We start from the raw sequence: 24,544 nt of genomic DNA, 5'->3' as shown, positions 1-24,544 counted from the left end.
CTGAGCGTACACTTTCGCAGGTTGTGTTGCGAACAGCCTGTATATTCTTCTGGCCTCATTCTCTTTCGTGTACCTCTTTAGGCGACTGGACAAGGCCTGGAGCCTTTGTTTGGCAGTTTCGAGTGCTTCAGGTATGGTTATCTGCATGTACCTCTTGGGTATTGGCCTTTTATTCACACCTCTCTGGATCTCCGTCAATTGACTCACATCTTTCCGAGCCGCCTTGATCTTGGCCTCCAACCGTCTTTTCCATGGTGGGTAATGAATCTCGTGGCTCTCATGGTTGCTCTTGTAGCCAAGCATCTCTAGGATCACTGATGCTGAGGTGTATATCAGCTCATTGGTTTCCGTGATTGTTCCGGTCGGGATCGTTCTCAGTGCTGTATTCACAGTTTCCATGAGACTTTCAGGTGGTACTTCACATAGCCGTTGTAATCGGTGTCTTCGTTGCCCAGTTTTCATTCTTGCCATGATCTTATCTCTCAGGTCAGTTGCTGCCTCGCTCAGCATTTCATTCATTGGGGCTGGCTTCCCAATCTCATCATTGTGTGATGAAGCATGTGGCAGCCTGGGGCCCTTCACCTCAGAATTTGTGTTGTACCTCATCAATCTCAAGTTGTGATAGCAATTGCCGTTTGTGGATATTGGAACACTGAGCTACTAGTTGTTTCGTGGTCAACCGTGACTGTGGGTTTCGAAGTAACCATTCAGCCCCCATTCTCTGCATGTAACCCCTCTGACTAGGGTTGCTTGAGTAGTAGCATTCCAACAGAGCCATGTTATCGCATCTCGTCCATCTCCGCTTTGTTCCAGTAGCCCATTTTTCATCAGGGTGCTCTGGTTCCCCAGCACCTGACGCAGACCTTGTTTGGCCGGGCGACGTCTGAGCCGGCATGTCATTCCATTTATTGTCTCTCATCATTGTATGAGGTAGGCATTAGCGTGAAGGGTCTTGCCCACACTGGATGATGTCATTGTGCTCATTTTCTCTGCCACAAGTGGGATTCGAACCCTCGTCTCCCATATGCCAAACCGATGCCTTATCAACTGAGCTATCCAGCCGCTATATATATATATATATATATATATATATATATATATATATATATATATATATATATATAGTGATATCATGAGAGGCTAGCTCTCATCGGGACAGGACAAGAAGTGCAATGGACGACAGGTTTGGATACAAACAAAAGGTTTTAATCAAGGGTTCCAGGGGGAATTCACAAGCAACAAAGGTTTGAATAGTGTCTCTTCCAATACTTATCAAAATAAAGTCTCTTCTGATACTTAAATCCAAATAAAGTCTCTTCTGATACTTAAATCCAAATGAAGTCTCTTCTGAGGTAAAACTGAAGACGGAGTTCTTTTCCAAGAGTCTCTAGGCCTCACCACTCTTGACGTCCTCCTCATGTAGCCTAGCCACCTTAGCTAGGTTCAAATCCAGTGTCCAGTCGTGTGGTCCCAACTGGCAATGAGTTCCACGCAGCAATCAACTTCTTCACAGAGCACAGCAGTCGAGCTTGTCTTTCCCCAAGCTCCACACTCAGAGGCTCTCTGCCTTAAGAGCCTTGCTTGCCAATCAAGCCCTGATCAGCTGCAGGTGTGTGGTTTTAATTGCTGCCTTCCACCAGATGGGGCCAAGACTCTCTCTGGGTCGAGCCATCTTAGGGGGATGTATTTGCCCTCCAGGACACAGCCTCTCGTGACATCACACCCCCCCCTTGAGACCGACGTCCTCGGCGGGGTGAAGGATGCGAAACAGGCCAGGAAGGCCTCCCTTCGGGAGAGGGCATCCGCATTGCCTTGGCGCTTGCCAGCCCTGTGGACAACAGAGAAGTTAAAGGCCTGCAGACTCAAGAACCACCTGGTTACTCTGCTGTTGGTCTCCTTGTTCCTGGCCATCCATTGGAGAGGAGCATGATCAGAGACCACTGTGAAACGTCTTCCCAAGAGATAGAAGCGCAATGACTCCAGCGCCCATGTAATGGCAAGGCACTCCTTCTCCACTGTGGAATAATTCTTTTCCCTGGGCAACAGCTTCCTGCTAAGGTACAGGATGGGATGTTCCTCTCCTCCATGTACTTGCGAGAGTACAGCCCCCAGACCAACTTCTGATGCATCCGCTTGCACCATGAAGTCCTTGCTGAAGTCTGGTGCCACCAGGATCGGACTGGAACACAGTGCCTGTTTTAGATTGGCGAAGGCCATTTCGGCCTCTGGGCTCCATTTCACCAATCGGGAGTGTTTTTTTGTCGTCAATTCTGTCATGGGGGCTGCTATAGTAGCAAAGTCAGCGATAAAGCGTCTATAGTCACCTGCTTCTTGGTAAGGGGTTGGGGCCAATCTTGTATAGCCCGTAGTTTTGCTTCTTGAGGCTTCACCAGCCCCCGTCCTATAGTGTAGCCCAGGTCGTTGGTCTCGCCAAATGCCAACCTGCACTTTTTCGGGTTTGCTGTGAGACCTGCTTTTCTGAGGGAGTCAATCACAGCTTGCACTCGGGGTAAGTGACTCTCCCAGTCGGGACTCTGTATGACGACATCATCCAAGTATGCTGCTGCGTACCTCTTGTGGGGGGTGAGAATCCGGTCCATTAGGCGCTGAAACGTGGCGGGTGCTCCATGGAGACCAAACGGGAGCCTGGTGTATTGGTAGAGCCCCTCAGGTGTGGCGAAGGCTGTCTTCTCCTTTGATGCCGGGGTCAGGGGCACCTGCCAATAACCCTTTGTGAGGTCGAGAGTGGTGATGAAGCGTGCCTGTCCTAGGGAGTCAATAAGATCATCAACACGAGGCATCGGATACGCATCAAATTCAGACACCTCATTCAACTTCCGATAGTCATTGCAGAATCGTATTGACCCGTCTGGCTTGGGAACCAACACGATCGGACTTGCCCAGGCACTTTGGGACTCCTCAATTACTCTAAAAGTTCCAGCATCTTCCGTATCTCCTCCTGAATAGCTGCCTTACGGGCCTCCGGCACCCGGTATGGATGTTGGTGGACTGTTTTTCCAGGTGTGGTGCGTATCTCGTGTTGCACCACGTCAGTGTGTCCAGGTATGGAGGAGAAGACGTCTTGGTTACGCTCAACCAATTCGAGGGTCATCTGGCGTTGGTGTGGGGACAAATTTGGACCCGTCTGGACGTCTTCTCTGGCCGGTTCCCTCGCCTCGCTGGGGGGTAGGCAACTAAACAGCGCCTCTCTGGCATGCCATTTCTTTAGGAGGTTAACGTGATAAATCTGCTCAGGTTTCCTCTTACCAGGTTGCCTCACCTTGTAGTTTACCTCCCCCACGCGTTCGATGACCTCAAAGGGCCCCTGCCAGGATGCCAGGAACTTGCACTCCACGGTTGGTACCAAGACCAGCACTCTGTCCCCTGGCTTGAACTCTCGAGGCTGGGCAGGTCTATTGTAGGAGGCTTGCTGCTGTCGTTGGGCCGCTTCCATGTGTTCTCGCACTATCGGATAAATGGCCTTCATCCTTTCCCGCATGTCCCCCACATGCTCGATGAGGGTACGTTGTCGGCACGGCTGCTCTTCCCAAGCCTCTTTGGCGATATCCAGCAGTCCCCGGGGTCTGTAAGAGTACAACAACTCAAAGGGTGAGAAACCGGCAGAAGACTGTGGTACCTCCCTCACGGCAAACAGCAAGTATGGGAGCAGTTGATCCCAGTTTCGGCCATCTTCTTTGATAACTTTCCTCATCATGGCCTTGAGTGTTTTGTTGAATCACTCTACCAATCCATCTGTCTGCGGGTGGTAGATGGAGGTTCTCAGTTGCTTGACCTTGAGCAGGGCACACAGGTCCTTCATGACCTTGGACATAAAGGGGCTTCCCTGGTCGGTCAGTATCTCCTTTGGGATCCCTACCCGGCTGGTGAGAGCAAACAGTTCCTTTGCAATCTGCTTTGTGGTAGCCTTTCTGAGGGGAACAGCCTCTGGGAACCGAGTGGCATAATCCATCATAACCAAAATATACTGGTGTCCCCTAGCACTTTTTGGTAGAGGTCCTACTATGTCCAGCCCAAGCCTCTGAAAAGGGGTCTCAATGATGGGTAAGGGAATGAGCGGGTTTCTGTATGCGGGCTTTGGCGCCACCTGTTGGCACTAGGGGCAAGAACGACAATAGTTCTCCACATCCTTGTGCACCCCTGGCCAGAAGAACCGTTGCAAGATTCTCTCTTTTGTCTTTTCGACCCCTAGGTGTCCCCCTAGCAGGTGTGTGTGTGCCAAGTCCAGTACTGTGGCTCGGTGTGGTTGTGGCACAAGAAGTTGTTCACGTACTTCATCCTTTTGCTTCGTCACATGGTATAACAGCCCCCGGTCAACCGCAAAATGGGGGTATGTGGGGCTTGTCCTTTCCCCCAGTACTACACCCTCTAAGACCTGCACATTCTTCATGGCGTTGGCAAGGGTAGGATCCTGTAACTGGGCTGTACCATACTGGCCTGTTAGAGGAGGCAGCTTCTGGGTCTCTGGGTTCTCATCACCACTGGAAGCCGGGAGATTTTCTGGGGCTGGAGTTTCCTCGGCGGTCTCTGGGCCAGACTCCATCTCTGGTGGTGCATGTGCTGTCCCTAGGAGGGCACAGGCTGGGGAGAGTGAATCAGAGGGGTAGGCTTGGGTATTCACTACACGCGTCTTACCTCTCGCCTTCCGAGGTAGTCGGGCCAGCCTTTCCTGTGTTTCTCTCCACAGTGGGTGAAAGGCCGGGCAGTCGCGTCCAATCAGGAGGGGGACAGGGAGAGAGTCAACCACACCGGCTATCGTGCGGATTATTCCCTTGGTTGTGGTCATGGTGAGTTCAGTAGTGTGGTACTCTCTGGTGTCTCCGTGGACGCAGGAGACTGGAAGGGTTTTCTCTGGAGACAAACTGGTTGGATCCACCAGCGTTTGGCGCACCAAGGTGACCAGGCTTCCGGAGTCCAGCAGGGCTTCAACATCCTGTTGATTCACCGTCACTGGACAGGTGGGGGGTCTTGTTAGTGAGCTTTCACTACCCCCCAGGAGGGAGGCATAGTGAGCAGGGTGGGCACTGGAAGAGTCAGCGGTCGGCATGGACTCTTCCGCTGGTTTTCCACACTGCCATGAGATGTGTCCCATCTCTCCGCATCTGTAGCATCGTCTGGTTTCGGTGCCACTGGACTTTTGACACTACCTGGAGCAATCTTGGCTGTGTTGGCGGGCTTGGGCGACTTTGGGCGGGCCATTTCAGTCCGGGATGGGGATGTGTTGCCGGTTTCCCTCTTGGTCATTCGCAGCATCTCCGCTGTGGCCTGGTACTGCTCCACCGCTGCCACTGTTTGACCCGCAGTAGTCAGTGACTGACTCAGCTGACTGATTATCCTTTTTGCCTCATAGGGCAGGGCTCGTAAGTAGCGATCCACGACAATGGCCTCAACCACCTCAGCTGCCGTGCTCCTTTCCGGTTCCAGCCACTTCCGTGCGATGCGGGCCAATTCGTGCATCTGTGCCCGTGGAGGTTGGTCTGGCTGGAAAGTCCAGGTGTGGAAGCGCTGTGCCATCCCGAACTTGGTGAGCCCATGTCTGCTGAGAATTTCAGCTTTTAAATAGTCGTAGTCTTCTGCTCTGTCTGCGGTCAAGTCCAGGACAGCATTCAGCGATTCCCCTGTCAGGAAGGGTGCAAGCAATCCCACTCACTGCTGCTTGGGCCACTTTTCTTGAGTGGCGGTTGCTTCAAACGTATGCAGGTACGCCTCAATATCATCCGTCCCCCCCATCTTGGCTAAAAAATCACCCGCCTTCACCCGGGGAATATTCTTGGCGGCCATTTGTTTCTGCAAGAGCAATTCCTCTGCCTTCAGTTCATTGGCTCTCTTTTGCTCCTCCAGGAGAGCCAAATTGGCCCGATATTGGGCTTCCTGACTTGCAAGCAGGGTTTTCAAAATATCTTCCATTTTTGTAATTGAGGATATTTTCAATTTAGAAAAAACATAACACAAACCATCAATGTCCGTGCACTTACTAACGCTTGTCCAGTGCCCGCATCCTCCACCATATGTGATATCATGAGAGGCTAGCTCTCATCGGGACAGGACAAGAAGTGCAATGGACGACAGGTTTGGATACAAACAAAAGGTTTTAATCAAGGGTTCCAGGGGGAATTCACAAGCAACAAGGGTTTGAATAGTGTCTCTTCCAATACTTATCAAAATAAAGTCTCTTCTGATACTTAAATCCAAATAAAGTCTCTTCTGAGGTAAAACTGAAGACGGAGTTCTTTTCCAAGAGTCTCTAGGCCTCACCCCTCTTGACGTCCTCCTTATGTAGCCTAGCCACCTTAGCTAGGTTCAAATCCAGTGTCCAGTCGTGTGGTCCCAACTGGCAATGAGTTCCACGCAGCAATCAACTTCTTCACAGAGCACAGCAATCGAGCTTGTCTTTCCCCAAGCTCCACACTCAGAGGCTCTCTGCCTTAAGAGCCTTGCTTGCCAATCAAGCCCTGATCAGCTGCAGGTGTGTGGTTTTAATTGCTGCCTTCCACCAGATGGGGCCAAGACTCTCTCTGGGTGGAACCATCTTAGGGGGATGTATTTGCCCTCCAGGACACAGCCTCTCGTGACATCACTATATATATATATATATATATATATATATATATATATATATATATATATATATATATATATATATATATATATATATATATCCATCCCTACTGTCCAGTCATGGCGGTTCCGGACACTGCTATGATAGGTCCCTGCTCTCAGGTTGGGGGGAGCAAAGGACTATTCCCTGCGGCTCCACTGATTGTTCCTATTGTCCTGACACCTGACGACTGGCCTGATTGCCCCACTATTTGGAGTGAAGTTTGGGCAGGATATACTAAAGCATTAAAAGACAACCGACGTCTCCGGACAAGTTGTGTCCATAATTTGTCAAATCGCTTCAAATGACTTCTACTGAGTGTGTTTTCCAAAGATTCCACCGCATATAGCTATATTTTACGTGTTAAGACTTGCGCTGAATATTCCGGAAGTCTTGTTTTTGAGTTGGTGTCGAGTCCTCACGTCACGTCACTGAAGGAACGCCCCTGACCGAGAAAGGACACACTGTAGCAGTCCTTTGATCACGTCAATGTATTTTGCGGTACTTTGTTTGGTCTGAAAACGTCGTGTTGATCCGTGTTGATGGCGAAATTAGAAGGAAAACACATAAATAACGCGATGGTGAATCCTTGAGTGTTGTGACAAAAATGTTGAGCCATTTCCACATGGAGCTTTGTCGCCATCTTCTGCCTTTTTAAGGTGTGACATCCCCCCCCCCTGATGCCTCAAAATGACACGGAATCAATTCTTTAATCGATTGCAAACATGTATGCTTTCCTCTTCAGAACTATTTGAATCATATTCATAACTGGATGAGTAAAAAGAAAGCATCTTCTCCAAATCTGAAGCCATTGTTTTGATTCTCGAGCAAGGCAAGACATCTTGGCGTGACACCACAAACAAGGGGGCGGGACCTTCTGAAACTGGCCACTTCCGGTTTCGATTTTTTGCAGTTTCAGCACACTTTAAGTCATTTTTATTGGTGTTTTTCATTTGACTAAAAATATCATACTGCATGTTTTGGGTATTTTAGATGCTATAAAACATTTTTCTGATGTCAGTTAGGAAACAAAAAAGTGATGTCGGTTGTCCTTTAAATGTAGTGTGTGCAAACCTCATAGCACAGTAAGAACACTACAACCCAATTTGGATTGGATTGGATTTGCCTTTATTAGTCTCGCAGTGGAGAAATTTACATTTCACAGAAGCAAAGGGATGAAAGGGATGTTTTTTGATTGATTTATTAACAGTCTTTCAAATGTGAAAAATAGCCCTTATCAGTTCATAAATTCGTCTCAAGGTATATGCAAGATATGGCATTTACATATTATTTTGCAGATACTGGGAGGAGGAAATGTAAATAGATTAAAATAACATACGCACTGTGATTAATCAAGATTGCGTGTGTTTTTAATAAGTTTCAATCGAAAGTGGAAAGTTAAAGAAATCAACATTTATTGAAAAATGGAATCACTTTCAAGATTCAATACACATTATTACACAACAAAATCACGTGAACGGGTATGTGGCCCGCGGGCCGTAGTTTGCCCATGCTGCTCTAGGAAGACAACATAATGAACAATTGCCATCAAAATTTAAATTTAATATTGGTATATTCATTACCAACCTGGATGGCACTCGAGGGGGGCAAAGGTTTTGTTAAAGGTGGCAGTGGCCTCACTACATGATCATCATGATTACCTAAAAGAAAAAAGAAAATTCCAGAAGGATGGGCATTGAATAAAATGGGGTGTTGAATTAATTTCATAATTTTATTTAATCTATTGGTTGTGAGAGATAAAATCATTTTTTTCAGTGTACATGTGGTTTTGATTAAGTGTTCAAATTAGTGGAAAATTGAAACAGATCCACATCTGTATTGCAGAGATCTTTGGAAAGATTTTGGCTTACGGAACTCTTGGAACTTTACTCTTGGAACTTTACCTTACTGTTTCCAGAACTAGAACTAAGCACAGTGAAGCCGCATAGTACGTATAATGTGTCTGAACAATTAACTTGGCTCTTTCATGCTTTCACTTGAATCAAAGATATTTGCATATATGGCTCGCGAGCCATAGGTTCTCGACACCCGCCATACCGTATCATTAGTCCATCATTATATATGTAGTTGGAACAATGTAAGATGGCAACTAAACTCGGACTGAAGTCCATTTGCCCGATGAGTAGATTTTGCAATTCATTAATATACATTAAATTGCAAAACTGAAACTCAAATGCAGCGACAATCATAAAAAAATGCAGAAGAAACACCAGCAAAGCAGTTTCATCAAAGATTCGCTGGGGAGACAACAGACAATGTGGGTAGTCAGAGATCAGCAACATACGGAGCAGCTTCAGCTTCCGTTGCCTACTAGCGCCACTTAACATATTGAGTGTTTCTCTCAGTAATCATTGCCCATGAGGTGGTAAATGGGCTACATTTCTGAAAAGTATCCTACTCATCTCAGCTCACCTCGACAGACTTTCCACGCGAGGCATCACGCACACCCGACTTCGCTGGTTTCACGCCTATCTCTCTGATCGCTCATAGTTTATCCAAACAACTTCTTCACCTCAAGGTCCTCTCCTGTGTCCCCTGGTGTGCCCCAAGGGTCTGTCCCGGGGCACCTTCTCTTTATTAACTACCTTGTTCCTCTTGGCAATATTTTCCGCAATTTTGGCATTCACTTTTACTGCTTCGTGGATGACACCCAACTCTACCTCTCCAGCAAACCCGACGCCTCTCTTCCACCTTCACCCCGTTCACTTTGCCTCTCAGAAATTAAATCCTGGCTTTCCCATAACTTTCTCAAGCTTAACAGCGAAAAAACTGAACTTCTCCTTGTCGGTACCAAATCCACCCTACACAAAGCTAACAGTTTCTCTCTCACCATTATTCACAGTTCAACCGTGTCCCCCTCCCTTCAGGTCAAGAGCCTGGGTGTCATCCTCGATAGCTCACTATCTTTCCACTCCCATTTAAACAACATAACTCGGTCTGCATATTTCCACCTCCGTAATATCAATCGTCTCCGTCCCTCTCTCACCCCTCACACCGCTGCTATCCTTATCCACAGTCTCATCACCTCGATTATTGTAACTCACTTCTTTTCGGTGCCAATCAAAAATTTCTCCATAAACTCCAACTAGTCCAAAATTCCTCAGCCCGGATCATCACTAAAAATCCCTCCTTTCACTGCATCACTCCTGTCCTACAGCAGCTCCACTGGCTCCCTGTTAAAGTTCATATTGAATTCAAGATACTTCTGTTCACATATAAAGCCATCCATAACCTTGCCCCCCTATCTGTCTGACATACTTCAAATCTCTGTTCCCTCTCAGTCCTTCAGATCCTCATCCTCCGCCCACCTCTGTATGCCTTCTACCCATCTCACCACGATAGGGTGCAGACCTTTCAGCCGCTCTACTCCCAAACTCTGGAACTCACTTCCACCCAACATCCGTAATATTGACTCCCTCCATATTTTCAAATCCCACCTCAAAACCCATCTGTTTAAAATTGATTTCAATGTCTAGTTCAATCTCCTATTTTATTATTTATCATTTAACTTATGGTTTTATTGCGTGCTTTGTTTTTATTGTAGTGTTCTTGGCTATTTTAAAGGCGCTTGAAATTAAATGAATTATTATTATTATTATTATTATTATTATTATTATTATCATGACGAAATCACAATAAAAAATTGAGAAGCCATGCTAAATGATCAGCTAACCTAAGACTGACATGTTTAGCGCGTTTAACACTGTAATTAAGTGCTTGGGTGATCGTTACTCTCCATGACACGTTGCTGGAACAGCCTTAAAGCAGAGAACATCCAAGTTGGAAACTGAGTTTTGACTCACTTTTGAAGTCTGCAAAACACATGTTCACGAAATGACATTGCAGCAGACCTGTTTTTGTATTTTTTGTGGGTAGCTGTGCTTCACGAAATGAAAATCAACATTTCTGCGGTACAAAACAATTCCTTGAAAAAACATTTATTCATTACTTGTATTATTTTAACTCACTCACTGCCATTCCAGAATTTAATCGTGAATTCGAAATATGTCATACAGCGCCATTCCCAAATTTGTTCAGGTTTTGTTTTTCTATGCTTGGGTGCCGATAAAGCGCTGGCCATGACCTCTGGCAATGTTTTGTTCTTTTCCACAGGGGGGCAGCATTTCCCTTGTTTCCATGTTAGAGCTCTGTTCCAGTTTCAGCTGTTGTTAAAGCGCTATATAAACCAATAAGTACTGTATGTATTGCATTGTATTTGGGACAGCCGCTCTCATTTCAAGCTCATATAACTCCAGACCCATATAATTTCGGAATTAACACGTTTTTTTCTGATAAAAGAAGAGAGTCTAAGGTTTTTAATGCTGTATTGAATGTTTATATAGTCCTAAAACTGACTGTCCTCGAATTCAACTCACAATCACAAAAAAACTGGCACTGGAATGGGCACATTTTGCACATCTGACAGTGAATGCATTAATGTTTCATAAAACCCCCACTTCCATTCCGAAAGATTAACTTAAAAAAAGCTCTGCAAAGTTAGAAAGTTGCTCCTCAAATGACTCACCAAATTTCTTAGCCAAGTAAAAGGAAAAAAAGTGTTTTAAAGTGTCATACATCTATTCTCAAAACACATCCGAACATTCTCCCGAGTCCAATATCAGCATGTTTCACAACACTCCACATGATGCATCCAAAAAAAAGACCCCTCCCCCCGTAATAACATTAAGCCCCCCTTCTCAGTGCAAACACCATGAAAGCCAGGCCTAGATTTCTTTTTTTTGTGCACCATTGTCCATTCGGTAACTTAACACGCTTCTGCAATTCATGGCTGGTTTGCTGTGGTTCCTAAATGTTCGATTCATCCATGTGCTTATCTTGATCATCATCACAGAGAAGTCTGATCAAAAAAGAAGAAATAAACACAAAATGTTGTCCACAAAAATGGACAAAATCCGACTTCAACAGACAGTTAGGACAGCGGAAAAAATAATTGGCACCACCCTACCCACTCTGGAGGACTTGCCCACTGCAAGAATGCAAACAAGGGCACGGAAACTCCTACTGGACCCTCCGCACTCTGCCCACCACCTTCTCCAGCTACTCCCGTGAGGCAGGCGCTAGCGATACATGCGCACCAAATCCAGCAGACATTTAAACAGCTTCTTCCCCCAAGCCATTAACTCTTTAAACAGTAACCCAAATAGAACTGTATAGCACCTCTTTGCAATTTTTGATGATGATACTAGTGCAGTGTGTTTTAATGGAAACAAATTCCTTCCTCTTCTTTATACATTTAAAGCCATCCATAACCTTGCCCCACCATACCTATCTGACCTTCACATATCTATTCCCTCTCGTTCCCTCAGATCCTCTTCCTCCCTCCACCTCTGTGTGCTCCCTCCACCCGCCCGTCTCAGCACGATGGGGGACAGAGCTTTCAGCTGCTCTGCCCCCAAACTTTGGAACTCACTTCCTCCCAACATTCGTAACATCGATTCTCTTCCCACCTTCAAATCCCATCTCAAAACCCACCTATTTAAAATTATATTTTCTGTGTCGCTCTTTCTCTTGTTTCTATTTATAATTGTATTTTATTTATTGTGTTCTATTTGTGATTGTATTTTATTTATAATAGTACCAATGCTTGTCTGTGACTGTAAAGTGTCCTTGACAGCTTTGAATGGCGCTTAAAATAATTTATTATTATTATTATTATTATTATTATTATTATTATTATTATTATTATTATTATTATTATTATTATTATTAGAATTGAATCAAAATATTCAAAACAACTCTAAATCATTCTTGTTTTGAACCCAGCGAAGAGATCAAAGGTCTGACTTTGACGTACTATATGGACAAATGGCAGTTCAGACATTTTGATTGACGCTTGTTTGCATTGCTAAGGTAGGAGGGGTCGCAAAGTAAGGAGACTGAGTACGTTTGGATGGATGTACATTTAATCATGTGTGCAGTAAGCGCTTACCTGTGGGGAATCTTTTTGGTCAGGTATCTTTGGATAGTAGGCATAATAACACTTTGTCAGCATACTCGACAAGGTTTTGTCAAATTCTAACAGTGTTGTTATTCCCGCTGAGATCCAGCAAACATTGTAATACATCTTAATTTGTGCAGCGCTTTCACAACAGCTGCAGCTGGTACACAGACATAAAATGCCAAATATTTTTACAGGGATAGCATGACCCTCTCATGGTGTAGTGAGTTGTTTTCCAATCAAAGGAATAAACAGAACACAGAGAGGGAATAACTCTGCATCAGAATGTATTTATTCCCCTGCCTTGCTTGCGAGTGATCACTCTGACAATGTTGGAAATAAACACCATCACGGGGTTTCTTTTTAAGTAATGAAGCAATCAAACTATTTACTGGTACATCACTTGTCGCCATGTGACTTAGAGGTACAGTAGGGTGGTTGTTTCTCAAGCTGGCATGTTGAAGTGTCCTTGAGCAAGAATAACACTCTAAAACAGGGGTGTCAAACTCATTTTTGGCCTCGGGCTACATTGTAGTTATGGTTTCTCTCGAGGGCTGTTATGAATTTGGTGAAACCATTAGAATGTTTCATCTCCTCCGTATCTTACATACAGAATGCACAACAAATTAATGAATAACAAGTTTTAAAATCTGAAGTCAAGAATAATGACCGTTAGTGTGTTTTTTTTATTGTTTACATATGACATTTGAAATTGTGCTTTGGACTTTAGCAAGCATCATGGCACTTGACATGCTTGATTTGCTTTCGCGGGCCGAATAAAATGATGTGGAGGGCCAGATTTGGCCCCCGGGCCTTGACTTTGACACTGATGCCCCAAAAGCTCAAAAAGAAAGCACTATACAAATGACAGGCCATTCAGTCTTCAGAATCAGAAAACCTTTATTCGTCCCACAATGGGGAAATTTGCAGTCCACAGCAGCAATTTGAAAGGGGAGGGGTGGGGGGGGGGTGAAAGTCTTAAAGATTTAGAAAATTTGCAGCATCATGGCTTGCTTCAAAATGCCTTTAAAATGTAATAACTTCCTTTATTTATTATTCTATTTATATACTGACAGCATTTAAAGGCTGTTTTGTTACTTTATTGCAACTCTTTCCGGTGCCATTGGTCTTGGAGGAAAGAAAGATCTTAATTGTGTTGCCCCGCATCCATTTTTTGGACCATCTCGTGTTGAGAAAAATAACTTCCCAGTTACAGAGAGCATTAGGAACAAAAATCTTTTATCAGCAAATAATTGCTCAAGTGTGAGTGCACACTCTCCCTGTCGAGACAGCAGATATATTGCCAATGCATGAAGTCACCACTGGCTGATTTAACTATGTTAACAGATTCACTTCCCTTGTTGATTTTGCCTGTTAAAATTCACGATTAGGATTTTTATGGTATTTGGTGATACTAGAATTATTGGTTTGCTGTTATCTGTCTTGTGTTGGTCATTTTAGGTTCATCCCCAAAATTTCCGCGTGCTTGGCATAAAAATAGCTTGTAACTTAATTTCCGTGCCAGTGCATGTCGAGTGTGGGATGTTTGGGGCTGTGTTATGCCAAAAAAAGGCAGGCCAGGGCAGTGGTCAAGTTCAGCAAGTTTGTGAATTCAGTCAATGTCACCTGCAAATTTAGTTCCAAAAAATAGACAAAATATTAAGCACGGTTTCAAGGCGAGGGCGGCCCGGTAGTCGAGTGGTTAGCTTGCCGGCTTCACAGTGCAGAGGTTGCTGGTTCGCGTCCAGCTCCAGCCTCCCTGTGTGGATTTTGCATGTTTTTCCCGCGTGGGTTTTCTCCGGTTCCTCCGGTTTCCTCCCACATCCCAAAAACACACATGGCAGGCAGATTGAACACTCCAAATTGTCCCAATTGTTGGTATGAGTGTGAGAGTGAATGTTGTTTGTCTCTGTGTGCCCTGCGATTGGCTGGCAACCAATTCCGGGTGTCCCCCGCCTAGTGCCCGAAGACGGCTGGGATAGGCTCCAGCACCCCCCGCGACCCTAATGAGGAATAAGCGGTACGGAAAATGGATGGATGGTTTCAAGGTGCTCTCCAATGACCGCATCACGTGCAGATATTGCAGTTTACATGCCATTGTCATGCACGGACTGTCGCGAGTCTATTATGTTTCCTCTATGTCAAGTCATGGTGCGCTTTGACATCCCTTACTTTGATGGAAACGAGAGGAGCATGCTTTGATTGATGGGCAACTTTTTATGTCTCTCTTATTAAGTATCAACAGAGTGGTTTTGGGGGTTGGTGCCATTGCATCTATATTAGTTGGTTCAATATTGCTTCTTCTGTGTTTTCTATGATCACATGGAATTCTGACATTTACTTATTCATTTTTTCAAGTTCTAAAAAAATGCATTTGTTTTGCCTGCAAGTATTGCTGATTGTGAGTAAGCTGTACTCACTTTGAAACTTGTATATGAATACAGTAAAGTCTCGTTATATCGATATCTGATATATCGATAGTACCGGTTATATCGATACTATTTCTATGCACGCACGGAGAAAATTACAGTAAAGTCTTGTTATATCGATATCGGATATATCGATAGTACCGGTTATATCGATACTATTTCTATGCACGCACGGAGAAAATTACAGTAAAGTCTCGTTATATCGATATCGGTTATATCGATAGTCCCGCTTATTACGATGCTATTTCTATGCACGCACTGAGAAAATTACATGTGCGCAGGGTCGGATATGTCGATAGTCCCGGTTATATCGATATTTTTCGGACTCCCTAGAATATCAATATAACGAGACTTTACTGTACATGCAAACGGGGTCGGATATATCGATAGTCCCGGTTATATCGATATTTTTTCGGACTCCCTTGAATATCGATATAACGAGACTTTACTGTATATGTATCAAGATATGTGGTGCCAACAATTGTAAGTGAATGGTTAACATATTTAACACAGCATTGTATGCAAGTGTGCAAAGGCACTGTCAACATACAGGTAGTTTTGTTTGGTCACCGTGTCGCCAATAAAGAGTTTGGTGGTTCTCTTTATTTGTAAGTAGGTTCGTTGTCAGATCTCCCAGGCAGGTGACGCGCAGAGCTTGATCGCGGCGTGGAGTCGAGCAAGTCGTGCTGTGATATCCGTCCGACGCCCGGCGTGAGCCGGGCGTGAGTCCGAGATGAGTCTGAGATTATTCTGCCCCGTGGTTCGCCCAATCTCTCTGTCCCGCGACAGCTGCTTTTATACCATTTTCAAGCGTGTGCTATGCGTCAGGGTGATACGCACATCAAGGACATCAAGGAATTGAAAGACATGAAAGGGTTGAAAAGCGCACTTCAAAATCATACACAAGTGTGACGCAACAGGGCTCCCCTCCTGGATCCGAAGTCGGTGAAAGCGATGAAGGAAAAACAAATAAAAACAAAAGTCATTCTGCGACATGGTGAGGCCAGGCAAGATGACGGTCACCGGGCATGGCAGGCGTCAGTGGGGAGGTTGCCGAGGAGGTTTCGTGGTGCCTGAAGTCGTTGTACGGGATCACGGCAAAGAGTGCTCTACGACTGCCAGTTTGAGTTGATCGCGGCGTGGAGTCGAGCAAGTCGTGCTGTGATATCCGTCCGACGCCCGGCAAGAGCCGGGCGTGAGTCCGAGATGAGTCTGAGATTATTCTGCCCCATGGTTCGCCCAATCTCTCTGTCTCGCGACAGCTCCTTTTATACAATTTTCAAGCGTGTGCTATGCGTCAGGGTGAGACGCACATCAAGGACATCAAGGAATTGAAAGACATGAAAGGGTTGAAAAGCGCACTTCAAAATCATACACAAGTGTGACGCAACAACCGTCATGAGTGGCGTGTTGAATTGGCTGAACGATCTTTTTGAATATATCTGATAACTGTAAACCAGTGTGAAAGACTGTGACTGAGTGTAGACTGTCAAATTTAAGTACAGTAAAGTCTCGTTATATCGATATCGGATATATCGATAGTCCCGGTTATATCGATACTATTTATATGCACGCACGGAGAAAATTACATGCAAACAGGGTCGGATGTATCGATAGTCCCGGTTATATCGATATTTTTTTCGGACTCCCTTGAATATCGATATAACGAGACTTTACTGTATATCCAATAAAAACTCAAATTGTAATTGTTGAGTCACGATAGGCTCCACCACAGCTGCAACTCTTGTGAAAATATGCGGTTCGGATAATGGGATGAACCTTTTTGCAGAGTCTCCACATCTGGTCCTTGTGAGCCCCTATCCAGCTTGTTTTATATGCAACCTTGTTTCAACACACTTGATTTAAAGGCTCAACTCATTAGTAAGCTTTGCACAAGTCTGATAATGATCCTGAACATTTGAATCAAGCGTCTTGGAAGAGGATTACATATAAAACAGGATGGACCGGGGTTTACGAGGACCTGAGTTGGAGACCCTTGTCCAATGACATCTGAGTTCGTTCTCAATTTGTTCTTCATGTGATTGCAAAAAAAAAAAAAAAACACACACACACACACACATGAATGTGGAGGGGGGTGATAACCTTTAAACCTCCAACAAAACCTCATGCTACCTCTTGGCCACTTCAGTGAAACTGTTTTGAACTGCCTCAGTGTCTTTAATGGATTTCATGGTGTAAAACAGGGGTCCCCAAACTTTTTCCTGTGAGGGCCACATAACTTTTCCCTTCTGTGATGGGGGGCGGGTGTCAGTTTGTAACAGAAAAAGTGTGACGATCGTAGGAGAGCATAAAAAAATGTTTTCAGGAAAGCCACACATAACCAAATAAACCTTTCCATGTTCTTTACAGAAAAAAGTCAGGAAACAAATAATAACACTATTAATGGGATGGGATGGGATTTGCCTTTATTTGTCTCATAGTGGAGAAATTTACATTTCACAGCAGCAAAGTGATGAAAGGAATGAAAGTAGAAAAACAAAATACATGAGCTGCTGGAAAGGCAGCCACTCTCGCGGCGCCGTCTTGAAGTCAAAAGAACACAAAAAAACTAAATAACAAATAATATGACAGCATAGAGACAATATGACAAATCAAAGACACAGAGAGACATTCATTCTTCAGGACTTGCTGTACCCTCTTTGTGATGACATGAAGCAGTCCTAGATGAAAGAGGAGAGGATCAAAGCGTCTTTCCACCAGTGGATCAGGGACATCATGGTGGAATGTGCACGTCGACTACAAGCTAAATGTTGAAAGCAAACACGCAGCTGTAGCATCCAATGAAATAAATAATAACTAAATAACCCTCTCTGAGTTCTTCACAGAAAAAAAATCAGGAAATAAATAACACAATTTATGAAATAAATAATAACTAAATAACTCTCCCTCTCATCAACTTCCCTGTGAAAACCACAAAGGAAGCAGGTTGAGAAAGTGAACTAAGTGATACAGCACCGACACAGCACAATACCTTTCACTACCAGTATGGCTGTCAAGATGGATTTTATTCCAGTAGATGTTATTATGATTATATTTGTTTATGCTCAGAATGACTCATTCAAGTCGGAAAAGTGAGCTTACCTATGTATGTTCATCAGTGTGAACTGTGAGTCTGCATCTGGCTGGTGAGAAGTTGAATATTAGGTTCCATTCTAGTTACATCCAGTCTCAAGTACTGATGCAAATGTTCTTCTGTCAATCTTGATCTCGTCGGAGATTTCAGCAGTTTCATGCGAGAAAAGCTTTTCTCGCAGATATACGTGCTGCCAAAAACTGTGGACATTTTCATTGTGTGTTTTTGATGTTTGAATATGTGTCGTTTTGGAGGGCGGCATAGAAGTCAATGAGACTGTTGGGCTTGAATGCGCCTTTCAGACCATCACAGTTCTGTAACTCATGTCGAACTTCTCCATGGTTTGGTACACTTGGTCAAAAATATCCTCTCCCATTGTAGTCCCTTTGAGACTTTGGAGGGCTGCCAGATCCTCGCATATCTCAAAGTTTGCGCTAACTCCACGAATAAAAATGAGCAGTTGCGCTGTGTCTTGCACGTCCATGCTCTCATCCAGTGCTAATGAAAGAAGTCAAATTCTTTCGTCCTCTGCTGCAGCTGGGAATATACATTCATCCCGATTACTTCACCGCGTCTGGTGATTGTACTCGCCGACAGACCTACCAGGAAGGTTTACAAGAGAAAATGGGTCTGGGACCAAATAGAGCGCCAAATTGAGTGCACCTGAATGTACCACCGGACCCCCCTCCAATCCTCATACGTTAATTTCTTGTGTCGCGTCACATTGTGACTGACTCCTTAGCGTGTTTTTATTGTTCAATCACGATTATAAATAACATACATTAAAATAGGAACAGATAATGATCGAAAACCAACCTTTAAAAGGATTTTTTTATTTTTCTGGAGGCCAAATAGGAACAAAATCTGATAACATCTCTAGTATTGTTCAGGGCCCAGGCCAAATGTGCTGACGGGCCGGATACGGCCCGCGGGCCATAGTTTGGTGACCACTGGTGTAAAAGATATGCAAGTAAACTTGTTTAAAAAAGACTTGTTTTGTAATAATGTTTGCTTTTGTCATTCTGCGAGGTCCTGAAAACCCCAAATGTCATATCAGCATTTTGCCTGGTGTTCACATTGTTGTCTTTATTTCGTCCCCATAGGCCTGTTTCTGCTCATCCCTGTTCTGATGGCACCAACGCCGCCAAGCATGTGCACTCCCTTGAGGACGCTTGATGACAGTCTGAGCCACAGGCGACGCTACATGGTAAGAAAAGGATGGCATGTTTTATGCCGCGCCACATGAATAACTTCTTTGAGAGATGACGAATGCTGCACAACTGAGGTGGTCCGGTCATGGTTGTGTAAACTGGATTTCATCTTCCTGCGTTTTTTTTTCCAATCATCAATACTGTGTTGTTTTGGTCATTTTGTCCAATTTGAAAACTTTCCCTTCGGTTATTTTTGACAACAATCACAAGGATCTTGATCCTGAAGAGCAAAATTGGCAATTTTCACAGTGCGAGTCAAATGACTCCAGAGGAAATGCAGCGGCCCAAGACAAATGAAGATGAAAGCCTTTTGGTTATGTGCACTGTGCACTGGATTGTGAGCTCAAATGTTATTTTTTGTCGATGTGTACCCTGCGATTGGTTTCCAACCGATCCAGCTTGCACGCCCCCAAACAGCAAGGACCCATACCCTTGTTAGGATAAGTAAACAATGGATGTATTGCTTGTAACTGGATTGATGTTTCTCTCTCTCTCTCTCTCTCTCTCTCTCTCTCTCTCTCTCTCTCTCTCTCTCTCTCTCTCTCTCTCTCTCTCTCTCGCTCTCTCTCATACACACTCTTTCTATAAAAAAAATAATCTTCGTCTCATGCAGAAATGCATTTGGAACATTACTTGACTGTATATTTAATTTCAAAATTACCAGTGGATAAAATACCATAATTTGATGAAAATTAAAACAATGTAACATTTTAAATAGGGTGAATGGTTCACCCACCGTTCCCACACAGGGCACACAACACACTCATTTACATTCTGAACCATGATTCCTGAATACCAAAAAAAAACAAAAAAAAACTAACAAACATGCATGGCAGGTCCTAGGAAAACACAGATTTGTGAATTTAAATATTTAGTTTTCTTATATCTTGCTGAGTTTGTTTGATTTTGCTTTTTCATCGAACCCACAGTGACAGTTATCGTATTGTTATTGAGATATCTGGCAAAATGATAGCAATATTGAATTTTAGGCATATTACACATCCCTAGCAGTAAATATTATGTTCTAATTAAAGGTAAAGTTTTTTTATAAGTTTTTTTAATTATTTGCCGTGAGGGGGACGTGTGAGGGACATTTGTTTCAAGTGCCTAACACACCCATTGAGTAGAGAGACACAGTGTCTATGTGAGTGGAGGCCACAATTCTTTGAAAAATTACAACAGTTTGAGACCAGTCATCGAAACCAGACATGGTGTTTGAAAATACGGAATGTTTTAATTGCATTTCTTCAAGAACAGATGTCTTCATATTTTTGTAGTTTACGTTGTTGTCTGCTCAACACTGTACACCGAGACAGCCTATCACTGGTCTGAGATGTGAATCTGTCTTGATTTGTGGATGTGAAACATCCGACCGGCAGCCCCTCTTCAGTTCATGGCAAATTGCTGACTTGAATGTAAAAGTTAAAGCGAGGAGAGGAAACACAAGGAATCTGCGGTTGAACAGGGGCTTTAATCATCATGAGTACATTGAGTGGATGGGAATATTTGCAATGTAGTGGAAGGGTGGTTCGAAGCATTTTTTCACTGGGGAATATATTTCAGGCAAATAATTGTTTACCCACTGCAAGGCATTTTTGGAAGACAATAAACAAATAAAACTGTGCCATCATTGTCTGATTTATGAAACGTTGCTACTTCATTTGTTGTTGCATCTTGATTTGCGAAAAATATATACAGTACTATACAGCAAAAAAAAAAAAAGAATTACACAAAAACATTTTTTGTACTATTTTGTATTATTTTTAGGAAATGATTTTCTTACAATACAATGCATCCTAATTTATATAGCACTTTCACAACAGCTGCAGCTGTAACAAAGTGTTTCACATAATAGTCAGCACAAAGCAAAATAATAAACACAACAGGAACATAAAAACATGGACAGTTGTGCAATCTTAACAACTTTCCCCAAGTACTCTATGCTGTTTGAGTACAGGACAAACACTTTATTACATGAAGCAGTTCTAGATAAAAGAGGAGAGGACGAACGCCTTATTTTCACCAGTGGATCAGAGATGTCATAGTGGAATGTGCACGTCTCAAAGCAAACACAAAGCTGTAGCATCCATTGACCATCCATAAAGAGATTCTCTCACATAAATCTGCTTCAATTCCAAGCCAGAACAGACATACGCATCGGTGCTCTACGCTGACGCTCATTTCTTGTCATCGCGGGCTCCTCATGACATGCATACATCCAGCCGCAGACTTCCAACAGCATCGACCTTTCCACTGAACAAAGCGGGGCTGTGAAAATGCTGCCTATTACAGGCCCAAGAAAGCACAATATCCCCAGATCTGTCCAGCGATGACAGTCAAATGGCTTGCTGCGACTCATTCTTTTTCATTCATTTTTTGTTACATATGTCACTATTTTTGGATATTACCGTATTTTCTGCACTATAAGGCACACCTAAAAGAAAATGTTTTTTTAAAAGCTGACCATGCACCTCATAATACTTATGGATGGAAAACATTTTAAAATATGTGCATTCATTGCCCGTTATAATGCGGTGCAACTTATCTATGGAAACATTTTCAAATATGTCATTTGGTTGAAGGTGCGCCTTATAGTCCAGAAAATACTGTACAAACGTCTTTTTTTCATATGTGTTGCAGAAGCACAATTTCCCCATCAACTACACTGTCAGGGTTCACCATGAGGAAGTTTTCAAACTGTCAAACATCAGCAAAATGGTAAGGGTGTTGCAACTTCAATCAATATTTAATTTCAGGTTTTCTTTCTGGTGAACAATGCTCATTTCTTCCTCTTTTAGAAGCTGTGGATGGACAACTTGGAAGAACTTCATCTTCAGAGGATGTGGTTCCTTGTTAACCACAGCGTGTTAAAAAGGGTAAGCACTCATTTGTTGCACTGATAGTCCTTGGCTTTTGCTAGTTACGATCTTTTTTTGCCCCCCAATGTCTCTGTGTACCGAGTATTTGCCACGAAGCCCTTGCTGTATATATATATATATATATATATATATATATATATATATATATATATATATATATATATATATATATATATATATATATATATATATAATCTCATCTCATCTCATCTCATTTTCCATACCGCTTATTCCTCATTAGGGTCGCGGGGGTTGCTGGAGCCCATCTCAGCTGTCTTCGGGCACGAGGCGGGGGACACCCTGAATTGATTGCCAGCCAATCGCAGGGCACACAAAGACATACAACAGTCACTCTCACACTCACACCTAGGGACAATTTGGAGTGGTCAATCTGCCTGCCATGCATGTTTTTGGAGTGTGGGAGGAAACCGGAGGAGCCGGAAAAAACCCACGCCGGTCCGGGGAGAACATGCAAACTCCACACAGGGAGGCCGGACCAGGACGTGAACCGGCAACCATATATATATATATATATATATATATATATATATATATATATATATATATATATATATATATATATATATATATATATATATATATATATATATATATATACCGTAATTTTCTTTTGTGTCCTCTTCTGCTTAACACTAGCCTGTGGTGGGGTCTTTTTCGGTCCCATAATAGCAAAAGTATCCTCGATAACAAAGGGGGTGACGAAAACGAGTCCGCCAGCCACCGTGGCGCTGTTAGACCGTGTGGTTTGGTGTTCTTCTGCCGAAAACTAGTCTGCCAGTCACCGTGATGTGGTTTGGTTTGTCCGCCGAAAACTAGTTCGTCAGCTCGCTATATGCTCGCGAATTAATGTTCGTGAGGTGAAAAGTTCATGAGTTAAAGCGTTCATAAGCTGAGGTATCACTGTATATGGAGTATCGGATTGTAATGTGCTCTGTCAGTTTTTGGGAAAATTGAGTGGTTTTAGGTTTTCTTTTCCGTGCAGAAAATATGAGAAATATACTTTTTTTCTTGAGCACTTTCTTTCTTTAATGTAGAGGGTAGGTAAAATCATCCAGCTATCCATTATCTGATCCACTTATCCATACGAGGGTTGCGGGGAGCTGTAGCCTATTCCTGGTGTCTTCGTGCAGTAGGCTTAGTACGCTCTGAACTGGTTGCCAGCCAATTGCGGGGCACATCTAGACAAGCCAGCATTCGCGTTCAAAATCATGAGTGGAGTTGTACGTTTGAATGAAAAATTAACAGCACGAAATGGGAGTGTTGTGCGCTGTGACTGACGGCTGGTTTTACTCAAACATTTTGATGGATTGATGTCTACTTTATTCTGCTCATGGGAGAAACCCTCCCAGCTGCAGTACGGTGTTCACAAAAAAAGAGACAATAGACGAGAAAGTCGAGGCACAAGCAAAAGCAGCATTGAGAGAGACTCGTGGAAACGTAACAACTCAAAGCAGTGAGAAAAGGAGACAGAAATTTTGTTATTATGCATTTATTATTATACATTTGTAACTTTCCAAAATGATCATGATGACAACTCAGATATTTTTACTCATTGAAAGTTTTGTTTACAAGTACTATTTACATCACATAGATCGCAAATTGATAATGACATTTTTCTCAATATTATTTTTATGATGATTGTTGCATGCCCTTCAGCAAAGATGACATGCTTATTGGATACCAGGACTCCTCCAGTTGCCAATTCATTTAATCAGAGCAATTTAGGCTGCCGAAAACATTGATTCACAATGTTATGATGTTATAATCATTATGACGTTTCTTTGTTTTCTCCTCATTTTTGAGTCAAGAAAAATATATACGGGTAGTGACTATGTTAACAAGTGTCCTATCATTAATTTATGTACAGGTAATCTGGTAAAAGCAGATACCATTAGCATCTTTTTAATGTTTTTGTTCAGAGAGCCTGTAAATTAGATTTTGTATTGCACGCCTTTTTCCGCGTCTCCACTGTGCTTCACGGACACGTACGCACACAAACACATTGAAGCAGTGGTTCTTAATCTTGTTGGAGGCACCGAACCCCACCAGTTTCATATGCTCATTTACCGATCCCTTCTTCCAATGACTATGCCTACGAACTGCAGACTAGACTGAGGGGTGGACCTCTGTGGCGGAGGATCCACCAAACCCCTGAGACCGACTCACCGAACCCCTAGGGTTCGATCGAACCTAGGTTAAGAACCACTGCATTGGCGGTTTCAAGCAGGTTTCAAACACATGAATGTTTACGCAATGTGCTCCAAGGCTGACCAATCAGCGCCAGGCTATGCTGAAGTGTTTCCAATTAGTTCAG

The 24,544-nt window shown here is 43.5% G+C and overlaps 1 protein-coding gene across 4 annotated transcripts in view; it reads left to right on the top strand.

Annotated features, from left to right (window-relative positions):
• Window positions 1-24,544, top strand: part of il34 (interleukin 34) — a 75,947-nt gene that overhangs the window by 27,905 nt on the left and 23,498 nt on the right. For 3 of the 4 annotated variants that reach the window (XM_088996969.1, XM_088996970.1, XM_088996971.1), the window contains exons 3-5: window positions 19,223-19,326; window positions 21,971-22,048; window positions 22,129-22,206. In XM_088996969.1, the coding sequence (XP_088853095.1) occupies window positions 19,223-19,326; window positions 21,971-22,048; window positions 22,129-22,206 (260 nt within the window). The remainder of the gene's footprint in view (window positions 1-19,222; window positions 19,327-21,970; window positions 22,049-22,128; window positions 22,207-24,544) is intronic. The other variant, XM_088996972.1, reaches the window with a different exon arrangement.

This window comes from Hippocampus bargibanti, linkage group LG05 (genome assembly GCF_051943395.1).
Source record: "Hippocampus bargibanti isolate YZ-2025 linkage group LG05, ASM5194339v1, whole genome shotgun sequence".
In the NCBI taxonomy this organism is placed as follows: domain Eukaryota; kingdom Metazoa; phylum Chordata; class Actinopteri; order Syngnathiformes; family Syngnathidae; genus Hippocampus; species Hippocampus bargibanti.
The sequence above is the reverse complement of the archived record's forward strand: the minus strand, read 5'-3'. Positions and strand labels throughout refer to the sequence as shown.